The sequence below is a fragment of the Maylandia zebra genome, linkage group LG16 (assembly GCF_041146795.1).
Source record: "Maylandia zebra isolate NMK-2024a linkage group LG16, Mzebra_GT3a, whole genome shotgun sequence".
Taxonomy (NCBI): domain Eukaryota; kingdom Metazoa; phylum Chordata; class Actinopteri; order Cichliformes; family Cichlidae; genus Maylandia; species Maylandia zebra.
The window spans coordinates 21,223,758-21,247,465 of record NC_135182.1 but is presented as its reverse complement, the minus strand read 5'-3'; the positions used below and the strand labels follow the sequence as shown (position 1 = coordinate 21,247,465).

Below are 23,708 nucleotides of genomic sequence, written 5' to 3'. Positions count from 1 at the left end.
TACATCAAAGAAAGTCTCACTACCATCCTGTAAATCTCCCATTTCACTTTTGCTGCTCTCATTGTGATGCTCATTTCCAACCACTCCACCTTGCTTGCACTCTCTTCTTTATTTCTGTCCACTATCTTTTCCTTGGCTGATTGACCACCAAAATGAATTTGCTTTAAGTATGTCTTTGTCTTTTTGGCCTTACCTTTTTTTTTCTTTTTTGTTATTGGAATCAGGGTTACTACACGAAATCTGTCAGTAGGTGGCAGAGTTTACCAAGCACAGCGGTAAACGGTGGAGCATGCTCCACTGTGTCAATGTTTATTGTCTTTTTTTTTCTTTCTAAAAGTCATTAAAGATCAGTTTGAGTTTGACAGTAAAAATCTGTATCTTCAGTATCTGAAGGTGAGTCATCACCAGGTCGGCAGGTTACTACAGGATTCTCCAACAATAAAAGCATCACACCTATAAAACAGGAGTATAAATAAAGCAAACGCCATTCTGTATTTTATGAAAGGGGAATCAGTTATACTGTGTTAGGCTGAGTGTTACCCCAGTGCTTTACCTTGATGACGCCGTGGTATAGCCCCGGCATGTGCGCTGACTGTTTTGCATGACATGTCAGCGCACCAATCAGTTGCAGAGGAGCTGATTGAGTCTACTTCCCTACACTGGAATAGCTGAGGGGAAACGGACGGACGGCGATCGCACACGGATATCTCATCATCAGCAGAGCCTGTGCCGTCAGATCGCATCTGAGAGACCTCCTAGATACAGCGGGCCATCATTTCTCTTTCGACCCGGTCACAGTGTCTGCTGCAGGGAGATGGCCGGTATTCTGGCGTGGTTTTGGAATGAGAGATTCTGGCTCCCTCACAATGTAACCTGGGCTGACTTAAAAAACACAGATGAGGCAACGTTTCCGCAAGCCGAGGATCTCTATCTGGCTTGTCCTTTAGCATTCTGCATCTTTATGATACGACTGGTTTTCGAAAGGTGGGTCGACGCGCACATGCGTTAATCCAGGTGGCTGTGATACGGTCTTCTATTGTCGAAATATTCCGGCGAACGATGCAGCACACCCCGCTGTCCATGTGTGTCAGTCTGGTACCTAAACAATGGCATCTTGTCTGGTTAGCCCACAAATCACTAGGGTGATCATCTTTCTTTCTGCAGGGCCGCAGCGTTACGCGCTGTCTGCATTTGATGCATCTGTCGAGGCACACACATGCACACGCTGTGCGGCCAAGTTACCATACCTGGCCAATCCACTCACCGTCCTCTTAGCCCAAACCATAATTTCTGCAAACCATCGTTCTAAAAACCGTTTCCTTTAACCTATCTTATCGGTGGGGGGTTGTGTTTTGGGGTTTTTTTCACTGCTCTATTTGTGATGTTTTGCATGTTGCATGATCATGTGTCTGACCGTTAAGCCACGATGGTGTCATCACAGCAATGCTTGTCATGAGAGTTTCTTTACAAAGTAGTGAGTGAGGCCTTACATTTCCACACTAAGCCCTCATTTACGCTCAGTAACAAAGTTAAAATGATCCGATGATGTTTGACTTGCTGGTTTTTCGTTCATGAAATATATGTCTGTGTAAGGGGAGTTTTTAATATCAGTATTATTATTTTTGTTCATGTAGACAGCCACGTGTTAACTTTAGCAGCTGACTGTCAACTCTTGTGTACTTTCTCACCACATCTTGACAAACAAGTCACACTGTGGCGTCATTTACTGTTTCTTCATCAATACTACGTGGATACTACACTTCAGCAGTTCAACACATAGGTGTTTTTCCCCTCTGTGTTAAACCGTTTGTGGTCAAAAGATCTTTACAGTACACTGTTATTCAGCACCTGCAGAGAAAGAGTATGCATTACTGACTGCTCCAGTGTCCTTAATTTAAAGAATAAAAGAAAAGAGACTGAGCCCTTTAATATGTAAATGGTGTCATGATCTGTTTTTTGCAGGTTTATTGCCAGACCATGTGCCATGGGCCTGAAGATCCAGACTAACGGGCCGCAAAAAGCACAACCCAATGCCATCCTGGAAAAGGTCTTCACTGCTATAACCAAGGTTGTCCACGTTTTCATTTCTTTCTAATTATCATTCAGTTATAGCTTAATAACTGAACTACATCTAACCTATGGAGTGTTTATATTTTCTTGACAGCACCCAGATGAGAAGAGGCTGGAGGGTCTCTCCAAGCAGCTCGACTGGGATGTGCGGACCATCCAGCGCTGGTTCAGACAACGACGCAACCAAGAGAAGCCCAGCACTCTCGCCAGATTCTGTGAGAGCATGTAAGACAAACTATAATCAAGACATTCCTCACTTAGCTGCACGCCATGTTTCCTCTGCACGTTTCTTTTTCTCTGTAAACATCAGAGTTTGTGCACTGGTGCTTAACTTTTGGTCACAGTTGTTGTGAGTGTAGTCATTTGAATGGGCTGCGCTGTTTTACCACTTATCAACAACACATCTGTGACAGCAGTAAAAGCAGGCACGGTTAATGATTTTAAAAATCGAGCTTGTTTCATGTCTCTGCAAGTTCATTTTCATACGGTATGGAACTGAAGGTAAATTGTGTGGGTGCACATACTCATAAAAAACAAATTAGGGAAATGGAGGCAGGAATGTAAAGGGGAAATTTGAGGGCTGTAGTGACAGATGCTCATTAAAATCTTCACCTTGTTGGAGTTTTTTTTTTTCTTTGACAATCAATGTCAAATTTAAAGATATGAGATTTGAGAAATGACACAGAGGACAGCAGGGAACCAAAATAATAACTCGATCTGAAACAAAATTGTCCTGTCCAACTTGAGAATTAATCGGACAAGCATAGAACAAGATAGGAGAAGAGATTTGAATTTAATTGAATTTAAGATAAACTCCTGATACTGTTCAAGTTGTAAGCCAATCAACCTTTCTTTTGGATCTCACTGTCATCTCATGGAGTAATTATTTCAAATAAATCAAGACTAGAACAGCAAGGGAAGAAAAAGAGCATTTTAAAATCTTAAATTGGGATCCTGCTAAGATGAGAGGGAGGCTCTTTCTCAAGAGCTGAGCTGAGGTATGCACAGGAGAAACACACTGGACACAGGCGATATATTATGTTAAATTTCCCTCTCTTCCAGTTAGTGTTATGTTGAGTCTTCAACTGATAATCAGTCAGCGATCATTTATTTCAGCTTTGTGGTCAAATTCAAGCAGAAATGCTGGTGTGGTCCTTTGAAAGCTTATAAGAGGGCTGCTTCAGTTTTGGTTAGTCAGTGCTGTGTCTTACACGGCTTATGAAGATTGCAACATAAATGCTGGTGCTGCTGTTGGATAATAGTCCCAGTGCGAACCAGCAAACCCACTCAGTCTGTAATAGAGAACTGGCTAATCTGCAGTAAAGCATTTGCCATCAGGGAAATGGTAGTTACTTGGTGTGTGATGTTAAAGGCCAACGAGCGAGTGTCGCTGTCAGAGCAGGGTCATGTCTGACACCGGTAGAGCAAATCTGGCAGTTTGAGACACGGGGAGCCTCACATCTTCTGATCTGCCTGAGGCTGCTGTTCACTCAGGAGACCACTGTCGGCTGATTAGACTACTGGACTCCTGTTACAAGCTCAAAGAAGAATCTGAACACAAAAAAAAAAATAAAATGAAAAGAGAGATTCGATTTGTGTCTGTATGAAATATGTAAGGGCTTTTTGTACATGCTTTGCTGGCATTCGTTCGTTCAAAGCAACACCCGTGCCGAAACTGTTATCTGCACTCGGCATAATTGATAGCAGACAACACGGGGCTTTGCAATAGTTTGTCCAGGTTGTGAGTCTCAGTTGCCCACAGTGCAGTCCTCCAAACAGGCTGGCTTCAGTGCTTCTAGCAGTGATTGTGCTCTAATTAGGCCCTCATGCACAGCTGTTACAGACTGATAGGATTCTTTGTCTCGCAGTTGTCATGATGGCCGAATTTGTGTCTGTTCTTTTCATTATGCAGACTGGGAGCATGTAGTAGACACATTTGGTCTGAAAATAATGAAGGCTCTGCATGGACTTTGTCTCCCAGCTTTTGTTACCCAGACAGACTGCAAAAAAAAGAGAGAAAAAGTCATCCAGTCAAGTGCAAGTGTACTATTTTTTTTCTTAGCAACAAACCTGCAATAACTTTGTTTATATAGAAAGGAAGAAAATCCATAAAGAAATGAAAACTCACTCAGACTAAGAGGCTTCACAGTAAATTAAGATTTTGCAGTGTACTTGGGGAGTAGAGCCCTTCCTCTTTTCAGTTCTTGGTCGTTACAGGCTGAGGCAGGAGCTCGCTTTGATGTGCTCAACAGCTCCAGTTGTCTGATCTCATCTTGCTCCATTCTTCTTCATCGTTGCGTTCACTGAGAATAAAGAAATTATCATAAAGGATAAAATTACCCACTTTTTTCCTTTGTTTTAAAGACAGTGACAAAGAATGTCTGTTACTAGAGTTAATACTATTAAATAATGATGATTTTTAACCTTATATTATCTATGTCAGGTGTCCCTTAATATTAGATGCATAATTAAATGGACTGCTACTAAATCCAAGTAATTATTTATTTTTTTTTGCTTTCCATATTACAACCAATTGAAGTGGATTATTCACGGAGTATTCTTTGGAAATGCACAAATTCCTCCTACCACGTGGTACATAGGAGTGCATAGGAGTGAGGAAAATATGCTTGGTTTAAACTGAATGTATATCAGCCAAGTTTCTTTTGAACACATCCCATTAAATTCAACTTTTTACATTGTGCTTATGCAACAAAATTACATAGAAATGTAGTCAGACTACCTAAAGTCAGCATTTCAAACCATGTTCCAAAGGCAGAATCTGGATATCACCCAAACTGAATTTTCAACAGCAGTCCCTTGATTGATACCCTAATGGTTCAAGCATCCCCTAAGATTGCATGCTATTGTTTCAAATACTACAAAAAAGCAATTCCCTAAAGCAAAATACAAAAGAAAGCAAATCACATGAGCATCTGTATCCTGATTTCATGTGCAGAAATGGCAAGCTGAGGTGGTTATTGCGGTTCTGTCTAGTTTTTGACCAGCACTGACTATTGTAGAGAAAGTTTTAAAATCCAACTCTGCTTTCAGGGGTTTCAGATAGCTCTGTCTTTAACTGAAAATGCAGTTTCAGCAAAGGACATCCATCTTTTCTACATAGTTTAGTTTTCAGTTAATTTTCACGTGGGTATTATTGGTGACGATGCCTCATCTAAAGCTACTTTCACAAGGGGTTCGATTTGGCTGAGTTTTTACACCAGATGCCCTTCCTGACAGTTCCTGGAAGCAAACCGGGGCTTTTTTTGATTGTTAGGAGAATGTGTAAACTACTACATATTCCTCATCTAACAGTTTAAAAACTGTTAGATGAGGAATTAACCAAAATCATTTTCAGATGGATAAACAATACAAACGTGCAAGAATGCATGCACTGAGTGCACGTTGAAACCAGGAGTCAGAGAGAGAGAGATGCAAAACATAATGACCGCACCAATATAATTGCAAATAAATGAATCAAAGGTAAAGCATATTAAAGCAAGATTAAAACCAAATAAATCAAAGTAATAAGAAAAGAAGCAATCGCAAGACTGTCCAATTTACATCTAAAAATGTCAATAACATTTCAAAATGTTTCCTAACTTTTAACTGGATTAAAAGTAGATTATCGAAAATGAATTGATGCATTTAAACTCTCCAGAAATATATCATTATCAGCAGCTGAGACTACTAGCATCCTCATTACTGCTTTCCCTCTAACAACACGTAGGTGTGGGAGTCTCATACACTTCAGAAGCAGTTTGCCAGACTCCAAGCTGACAAGTAATAACTATGATTGTGCTCAGCAGATGCTTTTAGGGCAGCTGAGAGATGGGTCATTTACATGTGCATATCAAAGAAGACAGCTACACACGTTATCCCTCAGCCTGCTCGCCATGTTCCGGCACCACGTTAAAACAAACTGGCACTTAACAAGCTTTTTCATTTCAGTAATTTTTAAAATCGTGTCTATGTAATTAAACCAAAGTAGACAAATATACATAGGTAGGCGGTGCACCTATTACTACCTGAATAATATCAGAGCTGTTACTGCTGATCTAACTGCAATGAGGGGACAAAGCTTCCTGACTGGTGAGTTTTGATAAAGCTGGAGACTCATGCCTAATTGTTATGTTGAACAGTATGAATGCCGACAATTGCAGCGAGCTGGTGCTCAGGCTTCCCACCTGGAGAAGTGACAAAGGTAAATTAAATGAGCCAGTACGATCTGCTTTTTATGATTTTATTCCAACACTAGGCGCTACCTTCAGAATAAAAGCAGCCTCATTACTGAGTTTTTAATCAAATCAAAGTCACCCCTGCAATTATTTCCTCCCTCAAGCAATGTCCTGTCTAAACAGGTGCATTTGAGCTCTCCGTGATTAGTTGAGCTGTCTAAATTTGAAATCCAGCCTTTCATCATACGTAAAAAAACAATTTATTAAAGCGTGATTAAGCACTTATAAAAAGACGGTGTTTGTATCCGAGCATTACCTTAAGCATATGTGCTGTATGAACTATAGTTTTTATGCCTAAATTTGCATAAGAATAATCCTATTAACCACAGCTGATACACAGTATTGTTTAGTTAAAAGTATAATTGGCTAATAGCTTTTCCATCGAGTGCACCAAATACACAGCAGCTCTTAGATAATTAAATTTTAAAAGGTGCCAGTTTGCTCAACTGTCATCATCAATTTGAAAAAGTGTAACTCATAATGACAAAACTCAATCGGTGCCTGACGACAGGAAAAAAAAAACTATTCAAAGGAAGCATTTGTGAGTCATTGTGATTGCACATATATAGCAGTGATTCAGTAGCACTTGTAAAAGACTCTTGCAGGCTTCATCAACCAGTTGCCATGCAACAGTCTTTACTGTGTTTCAGGTAGACTCGTCCAGCTGATTTGCTCTTACAATACTGTTGATCAGACACAAAAAGCAGTTAATGATGGCTTCCACAAGCAGCACATCAATGTGGTAATAATTCCTCTAGTATTCATCGCGAGTAACAGCTCGTTCCTGCACAAAGGAGCCGATGTGGATTTACCTTGTTCTCTTTTTTTGAGCGTTTATGAATCGTGGAGTTTCAGGGCCTGCAGCTGTCCAAAGGTGTTTGATTTGAGGTCAAACAACCACACCACGCAAGCTTTAAAGTATGCAAATGCTTGTTTCACATGACAGGATCCACATCGTCTGTCAGTTAATGTTTTCTTCCGTGTCATAGAAGTCAAGCTCTGCTTTGTTCCTCTGGTTTGATTCGTGGAGTTATACAACTGTATTCAAAAGAGTTTATGCAATATAAAAATGCAGAGACATACCTTTACACTCAGGCATCTATAGTAACTTATAGTAATCAGCTGAACACAATAACTAGTGTTTGTGTTATTAGACTGACTGTCTATTGGGCTCACGAGATGAGTGAGTCAGTCTAGTTCATATGAGGGTGAAAGTTCATCCATAGTTGTGCGCATGTGTGTGTAACAGATAAAAGATCTGTATATCTAGAATAAAGCACTTTGTGAATGTAAATTGTGGTGTAAAAAGTCAAGAAATACTAGAAATCCCCTGCATCAATCTCAATCCATTTGCCAGCTTTTGCCTTACTTTTTTATTTATTTAAGTTAACCAAATATTACTGCTGTTCTAAAAAAAAACTGTGGAAATCGCTGTCCAGCTGTCACCCGTTTGGTGTGCGGAGATGCATTAAAAAGGATACTATAAGATAACAGTGACATCTCAGAGGAATGAAATATTTAATGAAGTCATCACAGTTTCTCCTTGTGGGCTAATTTGTCTCCATTTAGAGACACGAATGAAATAATTGGCGTAATGCAGCTTGCACAACTATGGAAGCTGCATTGGATAGGGGGCTTGCTAAGGGGCCAATCTTGAATCATTCCTCCCAATTGATGACTGGGATAAGTAGGAGGTATTTTATAAGCACATCTTTGATCACTGATGTGTCAGCTGAAGCAGTTTCCTTCTTGTAAGCTCGAAGTCAGACCTCGTGATGATTTTCCCGATCATTGTGTAACTGTGGTTACTGTAATTTATGTGCAGGGTTACATAAAGCAGAGAAGGGTTGGGAATGGACAGAGTGAGTGTTTTTTTCCCCCCTCCAGACCTCACAAGGGAAGTCAGTGACGTCTTATTTTCATTGATTTGCCCTAGACTGCAGAGTTGAATAAGAAGACCTTACGCCACTTCCAGTTCCTAATTACAGGCATAACAGCCACAATGTGAGCCACAGCGTGTTGCACCAAGGGATTAAACAAAGTAAATAGCATACAGCACGAGTGGTATTACATCAGATTCTGGAAAACATTTTGGGATGCAGGTCATTATTCTCCTCAAAATGGTCTCAGAATGTGTTTTGTTTGGATTCTGTAGAAAACAGAAATCAATGTGCAAAAAAAAGATAAATATAAACAGCTGCAAATATGTGTGCACTGCAGAGCTAGAGGAGGCTGTCTTTAATACTAGTGTTGCTCCAGAGTAGACCAAAACTGAAATCCACTGCTGTTAAACACATTTTTACACCCCCAAAAGAAAAACTAAAGATTTTTGTGATCAGATGAGTCTATAGTCATGATCTTTTTATTTGTTTCAGGTGGAGATTTACATTCTACTTATACATATTTACCTACGGAGTACGATTCCTTAAAAAGGTAAGTTTTACTTAAAGAGTTTCTGTAACAGGAGCTGGATTTAATATGGATCTGTGAGATGTGAAGCTATTTTCTAAACCACTTAAAGTATAGCGGTACATGATAAAATTGAATTAAAGTGACTAATTTTATAAAGACAAAAAAAGGAAAAGGGAAGGCAGTAGAGGAATAAAAATGACCTCTAATCAGTCAGGGGGTTTTCTGTGTTACTATAGTGACATGTAGTTTTTAACAGCTGGAAGCCAATGTTCAAAGGAGCTTCTGTTGTGTGTCGTGTTATCCCGTGTAAGAAGAGCCACCTACTTATACAAAAACAAGGACTTGAAATAACTGAGATGATGACATTTAAAGTGGTCATCACTGCTATTTAATTAATTAAGTGACTTTGTCATTGTTGGAAATTGTGGCTTTCCTACGGTGAGTAGTGTAAGTGTGTTATCAATAAAGCATGGCTTTTTTTTTTTAAATGCCCCTTTTATGACATATACCATTTAACCAGATGTTTAGCTTAACTTTTAGGGTTACCACACCTAAAACTATACCCGTGTAATGATAATATTCATATTGACCATTTTTCATGTCCTGTTAAAAGATATTTTTACCTTCATGAATATGTATGCATGTATGCAGCGCCTTAAGCCTACTATGTGTAGTTTAGGGGTTGAAATGGTGTTTCCTCTTTAAAAAGCCTGAAATTCCAGCAGACACATCAATAAGCCACACTTTGTAGAGTTCATACATTTATGGTAACAAGCCAGTTAAGCAAATTTGACTGAAATATGTGACCGAGATAGGTTTAATAGAGTTCATGCATAAATTCATGAAAATCCGTATATTAACACAATCACAGCAGTGGCTGAGACAGAGCAGGATAAATCTCTCACAGACACAAGTTGCATGACGAAGCACTTTGTGAAAATAGTTAAGTCCCTGGCAGCCGCTGCTGCAGGCTCCAGCCTCTGCGGGATTTATTAATAGAGCGGGTCTGGAGAGGAGTGCAGGAGACGTAAACTCAGCCCCAGTGATGGGTCACTGTTTGCTTATAACACATTTTTTTAGCATCTCAGTTGCCGTCACTCTTCTCATCTTTACGTCACTACTCGAGATTTTTGTCTTATGGTGGTGTGAGCAGAAAATAGCAATTTAGCATTTATTCAGTTTTATATAAGCCAAAGAATTACTGCTATCATTGCCCCTCAACAAGTCAGTCAAAGTTTAATAATATTTTTTATTATATTGTTTGATTTTCTTTGTCTAAGGTATAAACATACTGTTCTCATCTCTTGTAGACTCCATGGCTATGGAACACTAAAGAGTGCTGGTACAACTACCCTTACCAGGTAAACATTTACTCTGCAATGTTTACCCATCCTTTGCGATCATGTTACAGCATTCCTGGATTTACTACCTATCAAATATTTAGTTTAACTCTGCTGCTTTGTGTGTTTATGCAGCCACTGACTGTGGACATCCATTATTACTATATACTGGAGCTGTCTTTCTATCTGTCGTTGCTGTTTTCCCAATTCACAGACATCAGGAGGAAGGTAATTATGAGCACATGTCATAAAAAAAACACACATCATGCATGTCCAGTGGCACAAATCATCATTTGTTTGTTAGAAGGCAAAAGAGAACAAGGTTATTTACTTACTTATTTGTTTTGAATCTAGAAAAACGTGTTGTTCTTATGCAAGTGTAAGTAGCACTATCACAGAAAAGACATCCCGATCCTTTTGTGATTAATGTTTAGTCTGTTTTAATCAGTTTGATTGTATCATCACTGTATAAATTAACTAAACTTTAACACGAAGCCGAAACACTTTATTCTGACTAGTTTACAAAAACTTTGATTAACTACATTTAAATAATCCCTTCAGCCAATGACTGAACTTAAAGGTGACTTTATTAGGTACACATTCCTAGTACCAGGTTGGACCTCCTTTTGCTTTCAGTGCTGCCTTAAGTCTTCTTGGCAAAGATTCAGCAACATGCTGGAAACGTTCCTCAGAGAGTCTGGTCGATAGTGACATGACAGCATCGCACAGTTGCCGCAGGTTTGTCAGCTGCACATTCATTCATGTGAATATCCCATTCCACAACATTCCAAAGATGCTCTATTGGATTGGGATCCAGTCACTGTGGAGGCCATTTAAGTATATTGAACTCCTCCACACCATTACACCTCCACCAGAAGCAGTCTGAATCATAAATAAAATGCAGGACTGATCCATGCTTTCATGTTGATTATGCCAAATCTTGACCCTATGGTCCAAATGTTGTAGCAGGAAGTAATTTTGGTGAGGCCGTGTGAGTTGTCTCCTGTTCTTAGCTGACAGAAGAGGCACCCAGTGTGGTCTTCTGCTGCTGTAGCCCATCTGACTCAAGGTTCAACGTCTTACATGTTCAGACATGGCCTTCTGTATACCTTGGTTGTAGCCAGTGATTATTTGAGTTTCTTTTGCCTTCCTATCAGCTTGAAGCTGTCTGGTCATTTTCCTCTGACCCCTGGCATCAACAAAGCACTGGATATCTTTTTTTTTTTTTTTTTTTTTTGTCCAGCGTGTCTGGCACCTACAACTATGTCTGGAACCACAACCATTGTTCAAAGTCACGCTTAAATGCATTGAGTTGCTGCCATGTGATTGGCTAATTAGATAGTTACATTAACGAGTAGTTGAACAGATGTACCTAATAAAGTAACCACTGAGGGTATAATGTGTCACATTTGACAAAATGATTTGTGTTGATGTGTGTGCTGAGATATATGCACCTACTGGCAGTCAAGACAGTAGTTAAAAAGGAAAAGGAAAAAATCTTTTTCTTCCCAGTGTTGCAATAAATCACTATAACCGAAGATCCGTATATTATTAAAAACACTGTTATAGGCTACATATTTTGCTTATCTGCAAGCAGGTAAATAAGTCTTTTTTTCTCATATTTTTGAGGTTGACTTTTTTCTAATGCAGTGGACTTTCTTGTACACAAATTAATAAATGTATATTTGTTATGATTTATATAAAATCATAACAAATATGTCTTATAGTTAATATGTAAAATAAATGCTTAAGCTAATTTAGGTTCAAACTGCTATTTTACTCAGCTAAAGCAGTTTTTTTTACCTGCTTTTTTGTTTATCAAGTGTGTGTACTTAATAGGTAAATATATAATCCTTTATTTTATTAGCGTCTTATATTTTAGCATTGTTCACAAAAACACAAAAAGGATGAAATTAAATTTTCTGTTTAACTATTAGGACCAAGTTTTTGGTTAAACCCTAGAGCCAGCTTCAATACACTTCTGTATACTACTCTGAGATTACTGCAGTCACACAGAGCATATGTCTTGTGGTTTTATTGTGAAAGGTTTTTGCACGTACATAGAACAAATCAGGTTTCTGTCACAGCTACAACAGTGAAACTGCATGCACAGCACCAGGACTCTGGAGGCAGCTCACCTAATGTAAAATCTGCTTTCACAAATAATCAGGTCTATTAAAGTGTACCTATGCTCATTTCCAGCTCCACTTTTCTAGACTTAACTCTACTAAAGCTGATAGCAATCTTTGCTCTTCAAAATAATCCTTCTCCTGGATTATAGCGCAACCCCTCAGTTCACCCATTGTCTGAAACGAGCCATTTTAGCTGATATGTCTGTGGAGCTACATTTAAGCCAACTTTTTTCCTTTGTTCTGATTGGCTAGCTCTCATAAACAGGAGGGGTGTATAGCACCTCGCTTTGATATCATACAGATTCATCAGTAGAAAAAACTGTCTGAAACAGAGCGTTTAAAGCGATCAGAAATTGGTTTAGGCTTATAGGGTGTGAATGCATGTACGCTGAGTGATTTAAAACTTGTATATATCAGTCACTGTAGCTTTATTTGTACGACAGATAACAAAGAAAAAGATAATAGTAAAAAAAAAAAATCCCTTTATTCTCTGCTGTGCATTCTTTTAAAGAACCAACTTGGTCTGTGTCTAAGCTGAAAGTCAGTCCATGGAAGCATTCAGTCATCTTCATCCCACTTCATCTTTTTTTTTTATGAAAATGGCCACACTTTTGGCTCATTAAGCATCAATTTGCATGCCTTCCAGCCATGATCGTACTCCTGTCTCCACTCCATCCCAGCTCTGCCCTCTATTCAAACACACTCCGCTCACTGCACTCACAGCAGCAAGCAGCAGCCCTCACGATGCCATGCTGTGTATGCCTTCACTCTGTCATCTCTTTGTTGACTGTTGGCATGTTGTCTGTTTTTGTTTCTCCTTTCAGTTTTTTTCATGCACAGCACTACGCTGAGGAGGTCCTCTGCATCCCCTGCCAGTTTCAGTATGTTCCCCCTGCACACTCTTGCCTTGCTTTCACTCTTGCATCATTACTCTTCCTGCTCATCTTCTCTCCTCATTCACTTGCCACTTTGGACTGGTTCTGGGTGCTTTAAGCTGCCATCCTCAGATGATTCAGTAGCTAAAGATTTGTTAGAGGAATGCCCCCCTTGTCCCCGGTCCTGCCGCTTAGTCATCTGGAGCTCTATTCAAAGCTAGAAAACCTAACGGCTCATACCAATATCGTTAGTTGTGTAGTTACAGCAGGGATTGTATTGAAGAAACATAGCTTTTAGCTCACTTTCAACTCTAAAACCTCATTCAACACTTAAATGTTTTAAAACTGCAGCCCTGATATGTTTAAGGAAGATAAAGAAGCACACAGGGCCCAGTTCCTCCAACACTACACCACACTGTAAAATGAAAGATCTTGCAAACTGTTTTCTCAGTGGGATCTTCCCTTTTTGAGACACAGCTGTGCCTGAGATAGTAGGATGTGTGAATATCTAGTTTGGTTTTTTTTAAACACACTACTGCAGAAACTTGATAAATGCTTGGGCGCTGGGGGTGTATTTGCTATTTTTGTTTGCATAAATTGTAATATGTGCAGCATGCAGTAACATTTTAAAACTTCTTTCTATAGTTATGTGACATTTTGCTGGATGCTGTTTCCCCAGGATTTCCTGATCATGTTCCTGCACCATGTGGCAACAATCTCTCTGATTGTATTCTCCTATGTGAACAACATGGCACGAGTGGGAACTCTGGTCATGTGTCTGCACGATGCAGCTGACGTGTTGATAGAGGTGAGGATCCGGGGAGAGACTTAAACACTGTGGATGGATAGATGGGTGTGTGGGTCGAGTGATTTAAACACAGTCTACACAGTATGAACAACACACCATACCATGTAACAACAACTCTATGCATATACTATATGAACAAAAGTACTGGGTTGCCTACACATTACACCTACAGGAGCTGCTCAGCCATAGAAACCTATGCCACAAACGGTACATAGTTTTTGTGTGAAACAGTGGCAAAGTTTATGCATTGTGCATCTCAGCAGTCCCACTCTGTAACTTTATGTCATTAGCCACTTTGTGGCTTTGTTCCTGAACACTTCCACTTTGCAAGTATGCCATTTACAGTTGATTGTTGAGAGTTTGCTTGTGAAATTTCTTCTGAGAGCAAAGAAATTTCACCGTGCCACAATCAGTGAGGTCTTTATAACGATCCACTCTTTCACCAATATTTGTAAAGGCAGACTGCATGTCTAGGTACTTGATTTTATACACCTGTGGCAATGAAACTGAAAATGTCTGAATTCAAAGATGAAGAGGTGTGGTCCAATACTTTTGTCCATACAGTGTAGATTAGATCTAAATTGCATTGCATTGAAGGTATTGTGGTCGTTTTTGTTCTTTAGCACATTCAACTTGAAATACAAAGCTGGCTACTAAACTAAAAAGTCAAAAGAATGAATGAAAAAACTACAGTTGTTGTTTGGAGTTTACATAGACTCATCATTGGCATGAATGTTGTAGTAATTTTGGGCTTTTAATGATTTCTTTGATCTCTTTTCTTTCTGGGGTGGAATGATTGTAAAGCATACATATTTAATGACGTTAAAGAACCAATAACTGGGTGCACAAGTTTTCATTTATTTTGGATCTTCTCTCATCCACACAGGGTCAAACTTATTCATATATTATTCACTGATATTTGGGTAAATGTCCCCATAGCAAGATGCATCTCAGCTAAACACTTTTGGTAGCCAGCAACAAACTTCAGGCATAATTCTGGCCAATATTTGACCAATCATCGTAGCAAAACTGGTAGAGTTCTTTTCAATTGGTCGGGTTTCTTTTAAGTGTAGTCCACTCATTTTCAATAGGGTTGAGGTCGGGGCTTTAGGAAAGCTATTGAAAGCCAGATCCACCCATCATTCCACCCTGGAATAAGAACAGTTCAAAGAATATGGTTAAGATGTAGCCACAGAGATCCCAAATATAAAGGTCTTGGATATTACATGACCACTGTGGTTCATTTCATGGTTTATGTACAAATTCACTGAGTTTGGTAACAATTCCCATTTTGACCAGTGTCCATCAGTATTAAATGAAGAGCAGGATTAGGTTTAGAGGACCACATTGTTTTTTAAGAGAAATGAACATATGTGGTTTGCCAAAATCAACACCTGGTTTAAATGGTAAAACACAAGAAGAAAAAATGCCTGACACACCAAAACCTGAGTGAAGCAATGACCTGGTATGACCTATTGATAACAAGTTTATTAATTTAAAGAAAAAGCCCTGCACACCAGGTCAAAAGCACTCAAAGAGGTAAGTCTAGAGCAAGCACAGAGAAAACACTTTAGTGCTTCAGCTATGGCTCCCTTACATTTGTCAGCAGAACTGGCATGCCAGCATTAATCAATACTTTTACTGCTGACCGAACTAAAAGGGTGAATGTAGGGGCACACAGGAGCAATGTGCATGCATCCAAACACGTTTGAAGGGATTTCTTTCTTCTGCAAGACAACAACCCCACGCATCCAGTGAAAACAACCTGAAAGAGCCTTTCAGAGTAAAGAATAGCCTTGCCAGTCATCTCATCTCACCTGATCTTGTGATCAGTCACCTGATCTCTACCTTTAGTAGACCCCACAACAAGCAAGAGCTGAAGGGATGGGAGAGCGTCACCGGGGACGTGGCTGTATATATGTATGGGCTAATGGCTGATTTTTTTCATTTTTTTTATTTTTTAATTTCCACAAATGTTGAACATGAGGATTTTGTTTGGCTTCATGTTTATCTGCACATTAGTACCCTAATCTAACTACACTATGTGCAAAACAGGCTTCACCTCCCACACAGCTCTTTCAGCATTGATGTAACCTACACACATTTAACACACTTTAATGTAGTGTTTTTTTAATTCAAACTGGAAACATGAGTTTTTTCCATTTTTTTTATGTTATTTACATTAATTTCTGTTTCTTTTTTAACCCCAGGCTGCCAAGATGGCCAACTATGCCAAATGTCAGATACTGTGCAACTTGCTATTTGCAATGTTTGCTATTCTCTTCATAAGCTCCAGGCTGGGAGTTTACCCCATCTGGTGAGTGTTATTTGCTTCTTTGTTGTGTACCATAGTTAGCATCCTTCTAAAGCCAGGCTTCAGGGCAGGCTTCAGGTTAGCCTTTTGCGTTTGCATGCATGTGCTCACACGACTTGCGGAACGTTTTTTTTTTTAAGCAGATGCCTGAGTTGCTCTGCTTATTTTGGCAATTCATCTCTGAAAATTTAGCCATCAAGATCTCATTGGCTTTTTTTTTTCTTCTTTTTCTGCACAACAGTTTGCAGTTCAGACAGAATCTCTTTGAATTTGTGTTGCTAAGTAATAGTTACTATGGATACCACAGCTTTAAACTCTCAAAGAAAGCCAAACCTATCAGTAAATGAAAAGCAGATCATTATGGTTATTGGTTTATCTTTGAAAACTGTGTCTAGAGTTTGATGGGATTGTTAAAAACATCAAAGTGATTTCCACTCAAAAAGAGCTTTCATCATTTTGTGGCGCTGCTTTTTAGGTGTTTTACCTTTAATTTATTCGTCATTATAAAGCGGAGTTAATCCATCCAAATTTCTCTAACAGAGAGAAGATTAATTAAATGTTTAAAAGATTTAATTACTCTCTAAAAGCTTGAATTAATTTCTTCAATAACTTTGTGAATGGCAGTTATTATTTGCCTTTTTTGACTGATATTTGCAGTCATAAATAAATAAATCCAAAATAAAAACTAAAATAAAATAAATACGTTTATTTTAGTCGTGCGCACGGAAGTCATTCCACAGTCATCTGTAGCCACAGCGTTATCACACCTTTCACAAGTGAAGAGAGACGTAATTTCGTTTTCCAGTCAGGCAGCTGCAGCCGTCTGCTTTTCTTTGAGATACCATCGATTCTTGTTCAGCACAAAAATGCTGTTTTGAGTTTATAGAATCAAGATTGTCTTCGATAATTAGGGGCTTTCTGGAGAAGTGCTTTGAGAAATATTTGTCAGTAAAGTCTTTTTTTTTCCAGAAAGAAGCTTTTAGCCGGCACCCCCACATCCTCTGCCCTCTGTTCATACTGTAATATAATGCTCCCATATGCTACATTTTAGTCAGCCCCCACCACACCCGTAGTAAAGTTGTCATTACTGTAAAGCTGTTGCCATGGCTTCAGTATCTGGAGGATGATTCACAGAACGAATTGGAAGAATTGTTCCAGGGTTAAATTTAGACCCTTAAAATTTCAATCGTGTGTCATGTGAAGTTAGGCAACACACTGATTTTTCTTACAGTGCCAACTTCAATTAAATTGTAAATTATTGCTCTACTCATATTGAACTATAAATAAAACACTCACATTTCTGTCTCCCTTTTCATGAAACACCTGGATTTTAACAATATGTTTGGAGCAGAGCTTTCTTCCTTTGGCTTTGTGTACTCGCCCCCAGGACACGCCCTAATTCACCAAATGAGGGGGTGTGCTTTAGTTCTTTATGTCAAGTTAATTTTCTCTGTCTCCCTCTGTTGCTATGGAAGGATTTTAAACACCACCTTGTTTGAGAGTTGGGAGATTATAGGGCCCTACCCATCCTGGTGGGTCTTCAACCTGCTTCTGATCATGCTGCAGCTGCTCCACTCCTTCTGGTCCTACCTCATAGTGAAGACAGCATGCAGAGCCATCTCCAAAGGAAAGGTGAGTCACTAAACCCAGTTCTTTTGCAAAATCCTTACCTTTGTATCTAGGTTGCTGTGCTGCTAGTGCATCTATAAATAGTGTATGGTGTTCTGATGGGCCATTTTTTGACTTTCTCTTTCTGTTTTCTATGCTAACCTGCAACATTCAAGGTGGGAAAGTGGAATCCGTTACATGTAAGTACATGACATTTTGTACAACTTTTAGTTTTTCCTCATATTTCTTGCAGCTAATGTGGTTACTGGCTGAAAGCTTCTTATTCATGCTATTCATGGTCCCTGAGGTGGAAAACTCCCTAGCTTTTCCTGTACCACCCTTTTGCAACTTCCTAAGAAATATCTGAACCTCTAGAGGATGGATTCACTCATAATTGTGGACAGACATTTGGGTTCCCTAGACAATCGATCCAATTAGGTTTGGTGGTCATTTAAGTCATTTAACTTTTTAACTGGTGCCGTTGTCATCAAAGCACCAAAAGTAGGAAGAGCTTAGTAAATTGTGTTGTTTTAGCGATTCCCGTCCACTCGAATAAATTAGCTAAACTTTAACATGAATCTCTTTGTTCACTATCTTCTAGTGGATTCGAAAACCTTGCCATGTCAGATTGGCGAGTGTTTCTATTGTTAAGAAGCATGAAAGGCCTCTGTTGAATCACTTCTTAAGAACATTAAGTCCATCACGTCAACAGGTTTTTAAGCTTTTTCAGTAAATCTCACAGCACATGGTCCCTATTGTGTCAAGATCACTGAGACCGACAACAGATAAATTGGTGCTGGCAGTCTAAGGAGCTTGGAAAGAAAAGCGTCTGGACTTCTTTAAGTTTCTTGAAGACGTTTCACCTCTCATCCAAGAAGCTTCTTCAGTTCTAAGGTCAAATGGTGGGGAGTCCCAGATTTAAACCCAGTGGGAGTTTCCCCCCAAAGGACAAAGGACTCCCTGATGATCCTCTACCTAATCACATGAGCCAAGGTGTGAAAGTGGGTGTGGGTCACAATCAACCAGGGTTTCAGGTGAGCTCATTGTGAAACCTGGCCCCACCCTATCACATGATTTCCTGAGGTCAGATGGCCCAGGATGTGAGTGGGCGTTAAGGTGTCTGGGAAGGGATCTCAAAACTGGATTATAGATGGCAGAACGTTGGTGTCGTAAACCCCCGCCTCTGTTCAAAGATGGTCGCTCACAGTGGACATAGATGGCTTCTTTCACTCCTTTTCAAACCATCTGTCCTCTCTGTCCAAAATGTGAACATTGGCATCCTCGAAAGAGTGACCTTTGACCTTTAGATGCAGATGGACAGCTGAGTCTTGTCCCGTGGAGGTGGCTCTTCTGTTGTGCCATTCGCTTGTGAAGTGGCTGTTTGGTCTCTCCGATGTAGAGGTCTGGGTGAAGCGTCTTCAAGCAACTCAAATAAGTCCAGACGCTTTTCTTTCCAAGCTCCTTAGACTACGATGACCTGGATGACTGAGAACCTTCACAGACACATTGGTGCTGGCAGTTTAGCTGTTGAGCTCTCACTTTACATAACGTAAGGTCGGCAGTTTGAATCCCATCCTTTAAAGATTTGGCGTTTGTGTTACTTTATTTGCTGCTCACCTTGATTCTCCCATCAAAATGTTAAAATGTCCAAGGCTTTCCTTTATCACCAGTGACAAAACTGATGACGTTCCTGTTAGCCTCAGCTTTAACGTGGCAAATTAAGGTCTGTTACAGTTTTTGGATTTAAAATGTAATACAGTAATAATTTTTTTCCCTTTACTAAAATATAATACTCATATTTGAATACATCTGAACAGCTTTAGTCAATCAAATCTATCCAATAGATCTCCTCTGGTAGAAGCTCTTAACTTTGCCACTGCTACATGCTGTTCTAACGTCAAAGTTCAAAATTACTTTTAAGCAGTTGTGCTGCTAGTCTGTGGATGTCATCAGAAAACTTTATTAAAGCCAGAAGGAATTAGTTTTTTACAGATGTTCGCTTAAAATATACATATAAAAGACAGAAAATTGAAACTCTGTAAAATCTGAATACTTTATTAAAAATATGTAAAATATAAAATAATGAGGACAAAATAGGGTACTCAAAGTGCAATGATAAATTAAGTTTATTAAAACAATACTATGTATATGCAAATAGTCTGGGTGTCATAAGGAGGAGTTATAAAGTGGGCTGGCCAGCCTGAGATGGAGAGGGGTGTGAAGGATTGTCCAATATTGCTGGTAACTTGGACAAGCATCCTCCTCTCTGAAACCCAGGATGGCACCAGCCACTACAGACTTATCAGACTTATAAAACATCCTGAGCACCATCTAGCAGATGTTCAAGGAGATGGTTTTGACCTTTCTTGTAGAGGGCTTCTGTGTTTTTAATAAAATCCAGTTTACTGTCAGTGTGAGCACCAAGGTAAACCTCGCTGGTATTCTCATCCTCCTCATGTCCACAACCATGTCTCATGATAATTAATAGATTGTTTCATCTTTAAAAATGAAAATCAAAAATGTTGTTATTTTAAAAAATGTGATCAGCCAGCAGACCATCTTATTTCATCCTTTGACATCATGAGAAAATTAAACAGCGCTCTAAACATTTTAAAAAGGCACAATTATTTTATTGACTCTTGAGGAAAAGAACTGTAATAAGTATATACTGCCATTAAACTCCAGCACAGCAGCTTTTCCTACCACATGCAAAGAGTTGATATTCAGGCACCGAGGTAACTATCTAAAGGATGAGGCTAAAAGATTTCCTGACACACAGCATCACAGTTGGTTCATAAACAGTAATCATGAATTGTAATACGCTGTGAATCAGTTTTTTAATCCCTGTAAATTTTGTGATGCAGGTGTGCGCTGCAGGAGTTTAAAATTCCGGGTTGCTACGAAGGAAAAAACAGAAGAGAAAATGGTTTAACTCATATGACAGTGCACTTGACTAAATTTGAATCTATGAATAATAATGTGTATTTTGAATAAAAGCTTGCAAAACATTAAAGTAGGTTGTTTTAAAAAACAAAAAATCTGTATTGTCCGTGTATTTTCTCTAAATCAGTGTGGCAGATTATCTCAGAAATGATATGATAATCATATTAATACGGTAATAAGCATGGTAAATGTGTGTTTTGAACTGGTAGAAGCAATCAAACCAGAGGTCTCCGTATTTCATGTTTGCGAATAGATGTTATAGCTTCTTCTTCTTTTTCTATTTTTTGCCTGATATTGATTGGCAGCTCCCGTTTCACATGCAAAAGCCATTTATAACACCGTTATGCTTGGCTGCCTCAGATAATGAAACAGATAAGAATTTTAATGAGGAAAAAAAGGTAATCTCCAGCCGCCCCTTTCTTTTCCGCAGGTGTCTAAAGACGACCGCAGCGACATAGAGTCCAGCTCCGATGAGGATGACAGCCCACCGCCAAATCAGAAGCACCACACCAGCGCCACCAATGGGACAAACAAAAGTCATGGCACCAACGGCTACCTGATAGGAGCCCCGTATCCCGACGAGCACTGATATCACAAGAGTGGAGCCACGCTACAGACACCATCAATTCTTCTGTGTGTGAGAGCGTACGAGAGGGTGTGAGAGAGAGTGTGTGTGGTGGGTACATGAACAACATCGCCTGTCTGGAAGTTCTGGATAGATTTAGCTAAATGCAGTTTTGTTATTGATTCTTCACTAATTTCCTTCGACAGTTTACTCTCCTCATCTATATATTTACATCAAACTGCACTCAGTGAAATATCAAAGCACTCCTATTGATACAACCCACTCTCTGTTTAACCAGTGAATGAAAGCCTTTCACTCTATGGTGTAAGCATGCTACTCTAACATACAGTGGTCTGGCATACTGGGGGTGTGTTTTCTCCTATGTTTGTGTCATTCTATGTTATTTATTTATAATTTTTTTATAAATAAGTTTGCAGACTGTAGTTGGACATTTATTCTACATCTACGACATTCTTTGATGTCAGTGTTAAAGATGACATACTCCTGAACGAGTAACAGTAACGAGTATTAGCAAAATGCTAAAGACCTGGGTTTACTTTTAATGCTACACCTCCAAAGATATGCCACAACTCACAAATGGATAGTTATGTGACATTCACTTACACTTTAAAATTCATTCTCCACTCAAACTGTATATGAGATGTCAATAACAGTATTATGTGTGTGCATCAGACATGGCTAGATGCTGTATTCCCTGTTGAAGCATTTTGTTAATTATTCTGGTACATTTCTGGTAAGCGTTACATTAAAGGCCATTTGTCCTCTTTTGAGGCAGACAAGAATTGTTTGAATAGTTCAATAAAAAAAACCCAAAAAAACATGAAGATTGCAAATATGTGCGAGTGTGTTGAATAAGCTTAATCGTGGAGGTAGCATGGCTCATAACTGCAGTGTACACAGTTTGACTGTGACAATTCAAAATGCCTGCTGTGAAAAGAGGCTACTGTGAGACACATTAGCCTCAGTAACACATAGACAGCATTCAACCTCCTCCCATTGCTTCTCTGTGCACGGTTGCATAATACCTCAAATTTATACTACTGTAGATCTGCTGGAGCGTTAGGGTGAGGTTAGGAACTCAAATGCTGGACACAGAGGTTGACAAGGTCAACACAACAACAAAAATATTGATTGGGATTCTCAGAAGGAGATAATACACATTGAAATGTTACTTTTGAATAAATATTTTAAGGACATAAGTTATTAAGTAGTTAGAGCTGAATAATGTGCAGATTTGATACAAAAGGTAAGAACAAAATTGAAATGTAAAGAAAAAAACAGAAGCACAAGAAACAAACATATGGAGCACAAATATATTATCTTACGAGGTAAAGAAAAGCCTCTGTGGACACATACAGACCCACCAATAAATGGGGCAGACACTCACAAAATAGGTAAGTATTTAAGTAAAGTTTATTTACAGAGTGCTTTTCACAGACACAAAGTGGTTTCCAACACAAAAAGTAAAAACTAGAAAATGGGGAAAAGAAAAGCAGTAAGCTAAACTAAAAGAAAACAAGAGAAGCATTCATAGTAAAGCAGATAGTAACTGAAAGACAAATAAGTAATACCTGGCCTTGAAGAATACCAAGAAGCAGGATGACAGAGGTGGAGGAAACCAGAAAGGAATAAAAAGAGAAGCACAGCCAAACGAACCCATTTAACACAAAATATAGAGTGAAAAAATCCAGGACTAGGACAATATCTAATACCCCAGAATCCTAATCATTAAAAATAATGCAGTCTAAATAGGTTTTACATTAAACAACTAATACTCCATTAGCAATTTCAAAGTCAAATTAAACTTTGTCATCTCTGCCATATACAGTACAGTATATAGAGAGACCAGATGACGAGGCTCCAGTTCCATTCAGTGCAAAAGACAATAAATATAATAAGAGTAATAAATATACAGTTCAAGACTAAGGTAATAGGATCAATATCAATTTACAATTTGAATGATTTTAAGTGACCAGTGTAGCAGCTTGTAATCATGAGCAGGATAGACAACTGATGGGTCTGACTTGGCTCAGTTCAGTTTTATGGGATGCCAGCTGGTTGTGTGTTTGGATCACTTATGCAGGCCAAACTTACCAGATTTAATTTGCTGTTCAACCTTCAAAGGAAGGTATGTTTCATACCAAGTAGCCAAAAAAAGTAGAAACTGCTAATTACTAACATTTTAAACTGTTATTACCAAATAGACATGAAATAAAACCACACAAGTCCTTATAGAATAATTATTACCAAAACATCACAACCTAACAACCTAAAAGTATTAACTTTACTTACTTTCTTTAACTTTCTCTAAAGGGTTATTAGGAAACTCAGCTGGTTTAATTAGCTTGAACATTATATAAAGTAGTTCTATTTGGTCGTATCCTT

General features: G+C 38.9%; 1 protein-coding gene across 1 annotated transcript; it reads left to right on the top strand.

Moving 5' to 3' along the window:
* The first annotated feature begins 640 nt into the window (after positions 1–640).
* Positions 641–22,147, top strand: cers6 (ceramide synthase 6). The gene is made up of 11 exons (XM_004557672.5): positions 641–984; positions 1,963–2,068; positions 2,165–2,295; positions 8,681–8,738; positions 10,028–10,078; positions 10,193–10,285; positions 13,744–13,872; positions 16,083–16,189; positions 17,662–17,818; positions 17,971–17,994; positions 21,168–22,147. Exons 1-11 carry the CDS (start codon positions 815–817, stop codon positions 21,324–21,326), a joined length of 1,185 nt encoding a protein of 394 aa, XP_004557729.1. The 5' UTR covers positions 641–814; the 3' UTR covers positions 21,327–22,147.
* Positions 22,148–23,708: the final 1,561 nt, after the last annotated feature.